This window comes from Rhea americana, unplaced genomic scaffold (assembly GCF_003343005.1).
Source record: "Rhea americana isolate MKP2758 unplaced genomic scaffold, rheAme1 scaffold_17, whole genome shotgun sequence".
In the NCBI taxonomy this organism is placed as follows: Eukaryota; Metazoa; Chordata; class Aves; order Rheiformes; family Rheidae; genus Rhea; species Rhea americana.
The window spans coordinates 4,583,306-4,599,237 of NW_028185816.1; the positions used below are offsets into that span (position 1 = coordinate 4,583,306).

The 15,932-nt window shown below is 34.9% G+C and overlaps 2 protein-coding genes across 2 annotated transcripts in view; one reads left to right on the forward strand and one right to left on the reverse strand.

The window, feature by feature from the left end:
- ANO3 (anoctamin 3) overlaps positions 1-15,932 on the reverse strand; it is a 139,469-nt gene that overhangs the window by 25,475 nt on the left and 98,062 nt on the right. Inside the window, exon 14 of the mRNA XM_085300894.1 lies at positions 12,448-12,508. Coding sequence (XP_085157020.1) covers positions 12,448-12,508 — 61 coding nt within the window. The remainder of the gene's footprint in view (positions 1-12,447; positions 12,509-15,932) is intronic.
- Positions 5,430-10,869, forward strand: MUC15 (mucin 15, cell surface associated). The gene is made up of 3 exons (XM_085300806.1): positions 5,430-6,145; positions 7,553-7,708; positions 9,599-10,869. Exons 1-3 carry the CDS (start codon positions 5,458-5,460, stop codon positions 9,757-9,759), a joined length of 1,005 nt encoding a protein of 334 aa, XP_085156932.1. The 5' UTR covers positions 5,430-5,457; the 3' UTR covers positions 9,760-10,869.

The following is a 15,932-nucleotide window of genomic DNA, read 5'->3' on the forward strand; positions in this document are numbered from 1 at the left end:
TTTATGATAAATTTTTGATTAGCAAACATTACATCCTCAAGGGATTTTTTTTTTTTTTTGCATATGAGGATATTATATGCAAGACTATCAATAAAAGGTTTAAACATACTGCAGATGAAGATTATGGCTACTAATTGAGTAACTGGAGACACTTAGAAGGAGTTATGAAACAGTATTTGCACTTGATCTTTTAAAAATTTGAAGTGGAAACAGATAACAGTATCAGAGCATTCCACTCAAACAATCAGGCAACACCAAAGCACTTCTGAGTCTCTCTTCACTGCATGCCAGTCTAGAATAAATATGCACAAAGGATTAAAGGGTAAAAAAAACCCTCACATGTTGAACAGATCAGCATATAAAAAGCTATTTATGATATGCTTGGCTTTTCTTATTTTTACCTTAATCTAATACTATTTATATAAAACTTGCAGAAAGGTGAGTTGTAATGTTCAGATTTGTATCTCATTTTAAGTATTTCAAAGCAAAAATTACCGATATCTGTGTTTCTGGATAAATTCAGAAAATTTAGGTTTAGATTGTTACTTTGAATTACTGCAATTCTGAACATATTGGGTGATAGGATCAGACCCATTTCCAACAGTACATTTTTCTTAACATAACTCATTTTAATGCTTGACTCTGTAGAAGACACACCTTTTCCCATTTTATCTGCAAAAACTGTACAGGAAGAAACTGTGATAATAAAAAGCTATCTTTTGCTAAAATAATAGCTGTCTAGTACACAGAACAATAGTTTTTATAGTTTTCAGAAAACAGTTCCCCTTTTGAAACATCAGTTCAAAGATTTTCAAAATAATTAAGTAGTAAGTACTACCTATCCACTTTACCATAAATACTGCAATTTTTGTGAGCTCTATAATGACAGAGCTCAAGCATGACAACAGTGAAGCCGGTCAGTCTGGTTCCCAGGTGCTCGGCGGTGTTGAGTCAAGCCCTGCCCCACCTCACCTCACTTGCACCGCGCATTCCTGACAAGTGTGACACTGTCACATTTAGAGTACCTGCATTCGAGTGTTCCTACCAGCCTAATTGCACTCTGTGCCACAGCAGTATTTCGACAGGTACTTGCAAGTTTTGTAGAGCTCACAGGTAAGTGAGGTTTTTCGTATGCTTATTAGTGAATCTGATTAACAATCGCAGGGCTCTTTTTATGTAGTAGAGGGAAAATGATCAGTACTGTCATAGCCAAATTCTCCTTGGCGTGTATTTCTGAGAAATCAACAACTAACTAAACCTAAACTAAAAACTGATTAAACAAATGAAAAAAATATTTTGCCATTCAAAAGTTAAAGTAACAACCATAAACAACGATAATAATTCACTCAAATTCATATTTTTCTTTAGTTGACATTAATGCTCCTTATCAAGCAAGTATAGAATTTCTCTCAGAGTCAGTCCAGAGTTCATTTCAAATGCTCTCAGGTGGGACAGGGGTATTCTGTGTATGTTACCTTCTAAAAAATTTCTGTAAGAAAAGGTACTGCTATATAGTTACTGCTTCTGATGAGTTTAGTTATACCTAAAGCGAACAGGAAATGCAAGGCTCAGAAGTTCTGCCAGTAAATACGTACTTGTGAGGCTGCTGGCTATTTATAGAGGGGAAAAATTGTCACAATTATTAAAAAAATTAAGATTTAATTCCCTTTTTATAACATTTCTAAAATATACATATACATTATTTTCTCAATACAATAAATGAATAACTTAAGCTTCATAAGCTTCACTCCTTGCTCACTAGATTTAAAATAACTAATCTCTGGAAAGCAATCTGTATTTTGGAGCAAACAGGCACAGGAACAAACATCCAATATACTTCCAGGACCACCATTTGCTATCAATTCTTTTTGAATTTTTGAAGAAAACCTCTCTATATTTTTTCTATAGTTCTTCCCTCTATTTTTAGAGCACTGATGCAAAGGTAAAAATAATCTGTTTTATAAAGCTTTAAATGAACAGTAGATATGGTAAAAAAAAAATCACAGAAAGTGCTGCAGATATGAACATCTTATTCCAGACCAGAAGAAACACAGAAGTGCCATTAATACTTTGCTCATGACACTGTTTACTATATAAATTAAAATATATTCTAATCATAATTATGAGGAAGAAAAATGGCACAAGGCTCCATTTATGAAGATTTCAAAATGTATAGTTCTGAAGATATTATCTCCCCATAAGGTGGTTAAAAGATTATTTTCTTGCCAGTTGCAGAAGGTTTGCAGACATTATGTTTATTACTGGMAGGTGGGGGGCTATATTCATGGAAAACATATTGCAATTGTTTTATTTATAGTACCAAAAATCTCTGCATTTTTAAATACTTACCATACCCTGCATATACATTTATATGAAAATCATCGTTTAAGAATTAATTTGGTCATTCTTTTCAGAAATTGCAGAAATATTGAGGGCAAATCTGAGTAACTTAAGGAAAACAAAACCAAATATAGTATCATTGCAACCCTCATCATGATGTCCACCAGTCTCAGGAGAACTCACTTAAGCCTCAAGAAGGCTTGACTTGAATGGGACCAGGACTTCACCCAGAGTGTAGGGGTGTAGATGTACAAATATGTCCATTAAGAGTTTCATATTGAATACTTTTTTTCTGTAAAGAAACCTTAGTTTTAAATTAACACCAGAATGAACAAGACATTTGTAGCACAGAGTAGGCTCCTGTCAGTAAACTAAGTGATGCGCTCCATGAGGGACCTGATGTTTGCCAGCTGCTAATGAGTGTTCAGTCCATGGGGGGAGATGAGGGCCAGGCCAAAATAACCCCCTCCAGAAATCTGTAAAGCATGGATGTCAAGTCCTCAGCACCTCTATGTACTCATCTTTCACAACTGGGCTGCAGTTTTTCCTAGTATAGACGCAATCCATACTGAGGTTCACATTGCAGAGTCTTTTAAAGGAAATTGCACCCATATTGTGGTGAATTACTACTGACTTCAAACAGGGCCACATCAAAGAAGAAAGCTCAGCCTTCCTCTGTTTGGCTTTTCTTTTACTCAGCTGCTCTTAGCTATCTCAGATGAAATCTGGCTCTAGCAGCACAGAACCAAGAGCAGAGTGCAAAATCCATACCATGCAAAATATCATTCTTCACATTAAATAAAATTAAAGCTAGCTTAGGAATCCCTATATTAAATTGCAGTCAAATACCACACAGATAGCATTTCCACTTCAGGCTACATCTGCTTTACCATTTTCCATTGAGTTAGTACTGATTAATGTCAACACCAGTGAATCAAAAGGGAGGAGTAAGCTTTCGCTAGTAGTCTATTCATAGCTTCCTGAAATATATATTAGACTATAAGTAAATCTAGGTAACTTGAGGTTCAGGTTCTTCTGTTCCTCACATTTTGGCTAATCTATAGTATTGCTGCTTTCCTGGAACAGCATTATTTGCACATTAAGTTCTAAGGCCAATGATTCTCTTTCAGGAACTTCAGTGTTTTTCTGAACTCTATGAACTCCATGAATGTTGCACTAAAAAAAGAACAGTTAATTATTATACGCAAAAAGGTTTCCAAGAAGTGCAGTTCTTAACAGTCTCAGAACTACAGCATACAATCTTCACAGCAAGGAGGTTTCTCCTCTTTTGTCCCCAAAAAGAAAATTACAAAAATTAGCAAATCATACATACCAAAACACAAAGAATTTGTTCAGAATGGATGCTGACTCCTTAGTACACTGCACTAGAAATAGCAAATGCAATAAAAGTGAACCAATAGGAATTTCCCTATATAGATTTAAGTTACAGTCAAGCGTAAATAAAAAAACATAACAAAACTCACTTTGTTCACTCACWTGACTACTAACACACGGGAGACAAGATCATGCTACAGAATAAAAATAATAGTACTGTTAAGATGAATGCACGTGTTTGAAGATCTTGTAAAATATATTAGCTTTTTCTTCCTTCATTGCTTTATAGCTGTTTTTAATACTGATCAAAAAAAAAAAAAAAAAAAAATCAATACTCAGATTGCATGGCATTCCATAGTCACATGAAGGTGCATCACTCAAACTACAATTGCATGGCATTCCATAGTCACATGAAGGTGCATCACTCAAACTACAAACATAACTAGAACTGGTAACTAAAACCCTTTTTATTTTTTAATCCTGAGTTTGAAGAATAATGAAAGAGAAGCTTTCTCTTTTAGTTTTTGCTAAATAAATTATAAATATTTCTCAAGCATAAATACTTCTTGACATATAACTGATGACTTCTTAGGAAACAAGCAGTCTGGAGAGGTAAAAAATATGTTAACAAGTAGATTAAATGGAATTTTATAAATAGACATATATTCCAAATAATGATCCCATCTTCTAACCACTGAACTCAGAGGCATTTAAGAATAGAGTACAAAAGGAATAAGATAGATACAAAATGACATACTGACATAATTAATTATCATCTGTCCATTGAAGACACATCCCCCATAGCTGGGTGCTTGTACTTTCCATTGCCCCTTTGTCATATAGAAGGAAGCTAAGTTAGGGAAAATCCACAGGTACATTAAAAAAAGATAGAGAAAAACACAAAACAGTGTGGGAAGTAGAACGTGAAGAAAATAAAGTTATTTCTTCCAAGTATAAACCTCAGTTTTTTAGATGTCCACGTACACAGACAGCTAGTTACTTAACGATGCTGAAGATATAACTTAGCCATACATTTTACTGTGCTGGCACATGAGATTATACTGGTGAGTTAAAAGCAGCATGATCTTAACCTCTCTTTCCTACTCAAAAAACCCAAACCAAACCAAATCTCCACAGATACACACTGAACAGCATACCTGCTATAATGAAGGGGCTTAGAAATGAGCTTGCCTCACTTTTTTTCCATTTAACATTTGAAAATTAGTGGATAATATGAAGCTTCCAGTTTTCTATAGGAAAAGTAGTTTGTATATCACAAATTCAGTACCACTAATAATCCCTGGGCTGATTTAGCTTTCAATTTGCTCCTGGCAGCATTCATACAGTACTCATTGCTCAGGTCCATCATATTTCAGCACTAAATGTAACAATTGTATTTCTTGACAATGGCATATAACTTTCTTTAGTATACTCTCAGCAGTGCTACCTCACCAGAAAACACTGCCTAGTGCATGCTATTCGAGCATGTATCATTATGTCATTCTATAGCAAAGCTGTTTTACATTATTCCCTTCCAAGTAGGGAATACTCTCGAGCAAAGAGTTTTCTGCTGTTCATTAATATTGCTTCAGGACATTATTAACACTCAGTAATGTTTTCAACATCAACACATGGTACTGTGGATACAGCAACTTCAACAGATTAACGCTAAAATTTTAGCAGTTTGAGTCTTATCTGATTTGTTTTGCAAATGAAATAATACATAAAAGTGAATTTCTTGCAGGTTCGCTACATAACAAAACAAACTTTGAAGTCAATATAATGCAACACTCCTGTGGAATGGTTTCATTTTTTCTGCTAGCAATACTGCACTGCACTATGAACAATATTGAGAGCACAACAGTAAGAGACACAATTAATAAAAATAGCTCAATTACAGGTAACAATCAGTCTATGGTCCAAGTAACTACACATAGATCTGTTCAACATATGACTAGTGCCATAAATCTTTCTACTGTAAGTTACACTGCACTGACAAGTGCCAATGGAAGTGTAACGAAAAGAGCAGAGATAAACAGTCAAACAAACAGTACACCTCTGAGATCCACTGGTGGCACTATTTTATTCCCAAATGTCACTACAGTATCAAAAGAAGGAATAAATAACTCTGCCACCACCTTCAGTAGAATCACGATGTCTTCAGCGACGCCTACAACAAAGGGTGACTTTTCCACAGTGCCCAGAAGTGCTGCAGCTATTCCTACAGGTATGCTGCCCGCCGTGACACCAAGCAACACCTCCTACAGCGTGCACTCTGCTGTGACGCTCTCCAGGAAGAGCTTTTCCACAACCCCTGCATCATCATCTACTGGCAGCCCACCAACACCGTCCTCCACGAAGCATGACAGTCCTACGACAGACTTCAATCCAATTCAACAGACAACAGCGATGAACCAACATTTTACCAACACCTCTATTACATCATCTAATTCAAAAGATACCAATGGAGGTAAATATCTAACTAAAATTCCCATAGTTTTAATAAAGTTATAATGCTTTTATAAATGCTTTTATGCTTTAATGCAGTTATAATGCTCAAAAACCTTTCTTTTTTCAATGAATGGAAAGTTCCACAAGATGCGTGAAGTAATACGTGATTTAGTACAGACCAAAATTAAAATTCACCTGAAATCAAAAATAAAATGCACAGGTACCTTTTCAGAGTGCTTTGACACTTTAGGTATAAATCAGCTGACTCTTTTTACACTTTTATTATGTCAGCATAAAATCACAGTTCCATACAATCCTGCAACACCAAATCTCCACTTCCCTGGAGTTCATCAATGTGGAGTAGTACTGATGGGAGTGCCAAATAAAAAGAATTTTCAAATAATTTGCTATTTGTTTTTTTACATTCCCAAGAGCTGAAAAAACTGTATGTATTGTTTGWTCACACTAGAGTGGAACTGCAAAGCAGAAGTGCAGAAATAAAATTAAAAATGCATAAYACATCAACTTAAGCTCAGAAATTTTATGACCAAAAGTGACTTCTTAAAAACACTTCCAGAGGAATTGCTCATTTTACATTTATTAAGTTGATTATGCGTGGGAAAACAATGGAGTATAAAATTGTCATGGCACTTTTCTATCCTGCTGTTCTGAATTATGTCTTCAGGAAAACAAATGGAAGATTAGAAAACAGTACATTTTGGCCATTAATTAGCTTTCATGCTTTTAAATGGGCCTGTAAGGCTTATCCATCATATCCAGTACAGTACAATTTGTACTAAGAACTGAAGGAGCATCATGCTTTCATGTTTCCCATCACAATTCTAAGAATTATGACATACATGATTTTTAGATAACAAGACTGAAAAGGAAGTGTGTGGGGGGAAGCAAGTTCATTTCCAAAAAAAAGGAGAATACCCTGAAGAAATTTTAAGGAATCTGAGGGAAATCCTGGAGGAATGCAGTTATTTTGCTAACTGAACAAGTGAAGAAAGCATTACTAGACTTCTGGATGGATACTCAACATTGGTACTTTAAAATGTAAACACTTGAAATTCAGAGGCTGTAGTTTTAACTACTGGCTTGAACAGAAATAATTACACTTAAACAATGATTGTTGCTTAGTTTTTTAAAACTAGATGGTAGGGTTTGATTCTGTAATTCAACCAGGAAGCTTTTTTTCACTAAAACCTTTTTTTTTTTTTTTTTAATCATAGTTCTTGCCTTGAAATCATGGACTTTTCTATTTCTCCAGGGAAGCTAATTTAGTTGTAGACCACAAAGCATTTCAGACAGTCAAACTCTCAGTCCACAAAATCCTCAGTTGGTATAAAGTGAGGGTAAAATATCTAATATTCTAGATTTATTATTCTGATTCAACTGTCTTTTTTCTCCCTTTCTCTTCTAGAGAAAACCAACAAAGGAGGAGTAATATTTGGTGTCATTTTAGGAACCATTTCGGGATTTGTGTTATTTGGTCTGATTGGATATTTTATCTGTGGGAAGAAAAGTTCTGAATCATTTTCCCACAGACGACTTTATGATGATACAAGAAGTGAACCAGGTAAGGAATAGAAAACTGTTATGCGTAAAACTGCAACTTTTTTTTTTTTTTTTTCCTGTTTAGCGCTCTTTAAATAGTTTGGTCTTACTGAATTATTAAGAATCATACCATCAACTTCACTAGAAGTACTTTTTTACTGACAGACTTACTATTTTTAAATTTTAGCTTATAACCAATTCTTCCCTTAATCGTACTCCTCCTCCTTCCCTATCACCCCTCACGATTTTTTTTTTTAATCTCAGAAATATCAGGAAAAAACATACCTAGTATCACTGAATCTGCTAAAAAATACTGGAGTGTTCAAAACCATAGACCAACAGCTCTCCCAAAATATGACTGACTGAAACAGCCAGACTCTTTACTGATCAAACTTCAGTTACAGGATGAGGAATTAAACTATACCTGTTTTCAGGAGTAGATATATTTTAAGAGGCTTTAAAAGAATGTTTCCTCTTCTCCATGAATATGTACAAACTTACATTAAAGTATAATCAAATGGTTTTGTCCATTCATTGTATGTTCCTGGACTTCTTCTAAAATGTTTAAACAATTAGAGGCTAACCAAACTTCTTTCTTATATAAAATTAAACCAAAATAAAACTCAGGCAATATGTCCTTTGTGGTTTAGATGCGACAGCTGAAAGCCGCCAGAATGTCTAATTAGGTACAGCTTTAAAAGTCAACTGACCATGATCTGCCTCTGTGAAGAGGTTGAAAAATGAGCATCTAGAAAAGACAGAATTTAAATTAAGTTTACACTGAACAACATAAACCTTAGTAAAGAAAAAAATACTTGTTTTCATAAGAATGACAGAATTTATGCTAACAAGCAATGTAGGAGTTCTGCAACACCACTGTGCTAAAGATAAAATTTACTTATGAGCCACATAAACTCCATGATCTAGAATCATTTAGGACTGCTTGGGCTTGGAATTTAGAGAAATTAAGAATTTTTTAAATCTTTGAATCTTTTAAAAAATAATAATCTATATTAATCATCATATTAAGCATAGTTATTATAATAAAACACAATGATAAAACAGATTATTTATATATAGCAAAACCAAATGAAATTTCTCTTTTTGTATTTATTTATTTTTTTAAAAATATTTCCAGTTCAATAGAAATGGTTCATGCACAACTCTTAATTAGGATCATATCTATTAATGAAACTACTTTAGAGTATTACCTACAGCAAAACTAGTTACTTATTATAAAAGACAGTATCACAGCCAATATGATGCACTATAACATTTAAAGTATCATAATCTTCCTTCACACTACAGAGACAAAAGACCGATCTCAGTCTTCCTGCAGTCTCAAAAAAAAGTTTTTGTAGAACTGGGAGGCTGGACATTTTGGATCCACATATTTTGCAAACTAATATATAGAGAACAAGAATCTTGTATGAGACCAGCTCATCTACAGATTTTTGTTCTTTTGTGGTTCTGTATATAATCATATAAAACCTGCCTGTAAGGAAACATGTAAGTTGCTTATAAGCTAGTGTAGATTCATTTCAGCCTGGCCGTGTAGCTGCATTTTACCTTGAAATCCATGTGAGCAACAATGTTTTTAGCTCAAGAAAGTTACTCCCTTCTACTTGAAGACAGAAAAATTCTCCTGTGGGTAAAGCATCAGCCTAGTACTATCCCGCTACAAACACTTCTCTAATAAGGACTGTATGACAGTTGATGAGAGGATACCTCACACCTATCMTCATTAGATTTTGAATAAGGGTCTTCATCTGTCCCTCCCCCAGCSTCCGTACATAAGAAAGAGAATAACAGAGTTTAGCTGCAAGGGATTGCTTAACTGTGAGATACCCAAAGTAAAGGGAAAAGCATCATTCACACAATATATCAACATTAAATAAATTATCCTTTTCAGTTCTCCAGTTAGACAACTCACTTGGACCATATGATGYGAGCTTTGGAGAGATGTGTTATGACAAAACCAGTGCGACAGACAAGGCAGGGGAAGACAACGCAGGGTGCCCGGGCGAAGACATTGCAATGGATGACATGATGCCATCTTACCCCTCAGAATGATATGTGCTTCACATTACACACTCCCTCCTTATCTGTATGCTCTTATTTTTCCAAACTGATCTTGCAGCTGCTACCTTACAGCCATTACTGTGCAAACAAGGTTGTAGAAAGCAAGCAAAAATCACAAGATACAGTGATACGTAACAGGCAGTGCGCAGTAGCGGAGTATCACTCTTCTTCTTTGTAATGAAACACTCAACCTACAATCTTCCTTGGAGGATATTATACCTGCTTTATTAATAGCAGTATTAGCAAATAGCACACAGGTAAAATTCTTCCTTGTGTAACTTCATTTGATATTGGTCAAGAATACAGATGTTTTAACAAACCAAAATTGGACTAGGATTGAAAAAATTGTTTAGCACCTCTCCCCGCCAAACTTAACTACCTTGATGAGAAACTACCCCCCAAAATACTGTTTATATCTGAATAATGACTCAGGGCATTAATTTCCCCACATTTGCTCCTCTCAGAGAACAAGATATACAGAATTAGGTTCATTTGGATTACTCACAGATTGAAGTTTGTTGGGGAAAATGAAGCTACTGAAGTAACATGGACTGTGACACAGAGTTACAATCACTATTGAAGAAGAAAACAAAAGGATGAAGCTTCTATTTCTCTGTCAAACCGATCTGCTATCTGTATTGCAGCCTAGAGCTGTAGAACTGATGCAAGTGATTTCGGCACAAGTTAGATGGAAGAAATATTCATCTCCGCAGGGAAGGAAACCAATTATCTCTGCCATGTACATAAACATCCTAAAAAGCATGCTTTGGTTTTATCCAGCTAAAAAGTAAATGCTATGGTGATATAATGCAAATGACAGTACAGTTCATCTGTTTGCATTTACCACAAATGTCTAAAATTAAAGAAAGAACATGAGAAAGACAAAGCAGTAAAAGCACAGAATAAACAAAATGAAGTGCTGAAAAAATTACTGTTCACATAGAACACATGTTTGTTACTGTGACTGTTAAAATGCCTTACTTAGCATGGAGATTGTGGATCAAGTTGATRCAGTTACAGTGCTAAGTGGCCGAGAACATTGCAATACGGTTTATTTGCCTTGTGATTGWATTGCATACACAAGTATACACACCAGAAAGAAAAAAAAAAATAAAAAAAAGCCTCCATTTATCATACTGCAGATGAATAAAATAGGTATTTATTTAAAAATATTTAAGTGACTATGGAATTGAGTGCCTAAGGGTAGTATTAGCATTCCTATATTGAGTCTACCATGAAATCAGAATTCCCATCAAAAGTAGAACCTGATTTCTAACAGTTTCCAGCATGCTGGATAGCAGACTGAAAACATGAGACATATCCACCTGTATTAAGTAACAGCAATACCACTCTGCTGCTAGAGATTAAGAAAAACAGTGCTCAGCTTTCAGCTTCCTTAKCATATACTGTAATATCTTTCCTGATAACAATCTTGGCACTATTGCACAAACAAAACTCTTCCTTACGCTTGTATCTTGTCTTACCTGAGAACATAAAGAGTCCTCTCTAGGAAAAACTTGCAGATGGACATGAAGCTACCAGTGCTGTCTACATCAGTTACCATTTAACTAATAGTGAAATGTATTTTAGGACTTTATGAAACTAATTAACAGTAATTGCAAGGCTATAGAGCAAGATTAGGAACTAATGAAGAAATATCACTTAGGTAAACAATTGAAGTGTGACTTTCAGCTATATTTATATTGTCTTAGCTTTCAGTGACTTAATTGTGCATTTGGCGTGTGTGTGTGTGTGTCATTTACTTGTTTAGTGCTTTACTGCTTTAAAATTTTTGACATTAGTTCATCCTTCACTTTCTTTTCTGTTGAGTCATTACTGCTTATTTATATGTTATGTAAATAAAGCTGTTATGTACCATGCAACTCTATTGGCAATTGCAAATCCCTGGCTTGAATACACAGTCAGTTGTATGGATGGGAAATAGTGTTATTTTTTCAGGGTTTACACAGGCAAAAGTTTATAATAGCAAAATTAATTATCTCCTTTTAAATCAGTTTTCCCTATTTTCCAGGAGCAATATATTAACTTCAGTGAAAGCTATTCTATTAGGCACATCATGCTAAAACCATTACATCTGACTTCTACAGCACTATTACACTGACCTTTTAAGAAAGGAAAGATTGTTATTGGTAACACCTGTCCAGTAGTGGCCTCTGTGTTTATCACCCTTGTTGGCTTGGTGCCCCATGGCACGGTGTGAGTGATGTCAGTGAACATAATGAAATATGTAGATGAAGAACTTGAATACAAACAGTTAAATAGCTATAAACATTTAACATCAAATCATTCATTTATGTCCCTCTAATTAGCTTCCATGAAAGCATTCTCACTTATTCTATGACAATTTTCTACACTTCGTCATTTTTATATTGACTCCAGACCAGTAAATTATCCTACATGTTTGCCTCTAAAAAGACTTCTACCTACATGATTTAAAACTCAGGCTTAAAGACACTAAAGTCATTACATTAAGAATAAAAAATATTATTTTAACCTACTAGTACTATAGTAGTAATAATTAATGTTGATGAAAGCAAAAAAGTGTGTGTGATGAAATCATAATCTTTTTTAAAAAATATTTAAAACTATAATCTTCCTAATTACCTTAGTAATCATATAAAAAGGACAGCTGAACAAAAAAAAAAAGAATTGACTTACCCCAAATTGCCATGAATATAGCAAAGAAGACAGTCCCTCCATTATCAAACAAATGTGTAACCTGAATAGAAAATAAATAYATCATGAACAAATAATATTGCCATTTTATCCTTTTACTCCACAGAACCCCAGAATACATAACAGATAGCATAAATTAAAAGATAAGCACCTTAATACGAAATCCTACTCCCATGTTTCTTCTATCAAAATATTTCTCCAATTCTGTCTTTGATTATAATTTCATTTTCAAGACTGTCAAGAGTTCACACATCTCCATCTATTTGCTTCACAAATGCTGAGAGCTGCTCTGGCCATGTTCAGACAGTTCCTCCAGGGTTCTACTCATATTCTAGTTCAAATTTAAGCTCAATATTTTCCATTTTAAAGTTTTTAGAACCCTAAATCTCTTGTCTTCTAACTTTTGTTTCCTTGTACATTGTTAATAACTCTTTTCATGCCATTTTATTCTTTTCCTAAGCTATCCTGCAATTCCTCTGCCTGTAAGAATAGTATATATTCTTTTTCATCCAGCCATCTCAGCCTCTAAATTGTTCCTGATGACATATCCTCCTTTTTTAAAAGGCTAATGCCCCATAACTCGCACAAACCTTACATAAATTCTAAATAACTGCCAATAAAGTGTCTACACTACAATTCTACACTGTGCACTTAATTTCACCTCATGAATGCTCTCATTTGTTGGATTTATCACTTTCTTGTTCTTCGTTATAAGCTTTTGGGGGAAGAATATACATTTTGCTGAAAAATCCAGGGCTCATCAATAGAAAATAAATAATAAGTAATTATCACATGCCTATGGATCACTTTAAGCATCTGAGTGGGCCAGGTGATGTCCCACCTTTTAGGGAAAAGGTCACAATTTTTATATTACAAAAATCTAGAAGTTATTATATGTAAGCCATGATATGAAAGGGTATTGAGGAAGCTGAAATTAAGACCAACGTAGTTTCAATAGACTGAATGCTGGCAACTGACAGCGATTTATCCAGGCACAAAGGGTCTAAATTTCTTTGAATGAACAGTGGTTTAAGATGTTGCTGAGCATTAGTAAGCAGCGCACTGGCTTAATTTAAATTCTTATATGAAAAAAAAGCATAAATCATTATGAGATAATAGAGTAAATCAATAGAAAAACTTATTGAGGGGGGCATGTTAGAAAGAGGATCTGAAGACATAGGAAAAATAAAAGGGAAAGTGACATAAATGCTTTTGATATGTATTATCTTAAACTCTGTAGATAATTTATGATGATTTTCTACCATATTATTGAAAAAAACTTTGCTTTCATTGGTGTTGAATTGATTTTTGTTTTAAGGGCCAACTTTGAAGCTCTTATCACAAAAGGAAATTCTTCCTTGCACCTATGGAAGTGTGCAGGTAACCAGATTAAGTTTTGTAGCATTGTGACCTTCTCTTACATGTGAATGTATTCTGGCCATCAAGAGTGCTCTTTGAGCAAGGCGTGTCTCRAAGGATACAGGATGTCAGGACCGACAGCTTGCCTCAGGCAGTTCACCGAACACACTCAAGCAAGCGTAAGATGCATAATAGCTTCCCTGTGCTTTGTCATTGGGGCTGCCCTCTGCAGCAAGCACCAGTCCTGCTGACAGATTTTCATTCTTTCAGATAAGGCTGTCATTATTGCTTCTGCCTAGCAAATTAATAGGCAGCCAAGGATATTTGGTAAGAGACTTAACTCTTGAAAAAGTTAATAGAAACAGTGTTGCTTGCCTCTGTATTTTATTCCTTCTAAATGATTCTAATATTAACAGAATATACTAACAACATGTACCTTTTTCTGCATGCGAGTCTGGGTTCATTCTTTATGGAACTGAAGAAAATGAGAATTTACTATCTGATATTTGGTATCAAGTCCAATGTCTTCTCTGCACGAATCACATAATGGGATCACTGTATGTACAAATACGTCCTTTCGTTTGCATTTCTATTGCGTTCATAAAGCACAAAAAACACCAACATAATAGGTATGAGACTTATTATGACCTTATTGAAAATGTGACTCATGAACAAAGGCAACAGAATAAATGTGATGAATATTTCAGTTTTGAATGCATGTATATGTGAATAAGTGATTTTGGATGCTCTGCTCAGTAAAGAGTACATCTTTCCAAGGGAATACAAAACAAACCAAAACAAACGAACAATTTCAACCCCGTAGATTTAGTGCTGCTAAAGATAGAAAATATGTACCTGGCTGTGGATCTAGCACTATCTTTAGATACAAAGTTTGGGCTCACTCAGTACCACATTCAGAATAAAGAACTGAATGGCTTAATGGCTAACTGAATAGATTGAGGCCCGCATTGACCAGAGGCTACTAAGTAAGTGACATACTCTTAAGAATCAGTTCTAGTCAGTCAGCATACCTGACTGATACTATCATATGTGATATCCTGTGCTTTGAATCCACTCTGAAACAACACCCTACCTATTGCGCTCGAGGGCAAGGCGCGATGGCAGTAGAACTAACTGAGACACAATGCACCAYGCTGATCACATACTGATTAAAGAGTTCATTTAATGCAGACAAGAATCACGACCTGGACATTCTGTTATTCAGATTACAACCCAGATAYTACATTCCTTTCCCTTAAATTACAAACTTCACTTCAGTGTGCTTTTTAAAGGGATATGAAAAAAAGAGGGAGCGGATGAAAGAAATGGTCAGTAACAAGAAAAAAGGCATCTCTGTATTTTGCTTCCAGCTTTGCAAAAAACTTGGCAGAAAAAACATTGGAACCATATGATTTTTTGTATTACTTTGTTCTATCCAAACTGCTCCTAAACACAGAAAATTGGCAGATATTAAATGAAGCAAACCCTTGACAAGAGTTTTAATAAAGKAAAATACGAGCACAAGGCCTTATATAGATGAGGCAGGTCCCATGACAAGCAGGCCCGGGGAGGGAAACTTCAGTTAAAGTAACTTACTAACTTACTCTTCCTAATTAACTCAATGCTTGTGCACTTACATACTGTACATAATTTCAAAGTAGTRAATAAGTATCAAAATACTTATAAGAGTGTCTGAATGGAATGAACAGGGATATATTCCCTTACATTTCAGGTCTTTGGCTGTGCTCGAGGAAGACAGAGAAGTAAATTATGTTTCAATAACAACAAAACCTGATGTTGACCAGTTTTTCAGAGCAAAAGTATTGGCAGGAAAGTTGGGAGCCTATATTAATGTTCACAGGTTTTGCAGACAGCAGAAAATGACACTTGTGAAGATGAGTGATTACTCCTTGTTTTCCCTGGTTGTCATCTGCTTTTGATTCAAGGAGATTAGTTTGAAAATGTGTGGAAGTAGTAGCTGGGTAGAATGCTGCCTTTTCTGGTACAATCTGTTATTTACAACATGCCATTAAAAAGAGATGCATGATATAAGCATAAGAACTCAGTACAAAATTAACTGTGAGAAAAAATGCTGCTTATTAAATGGG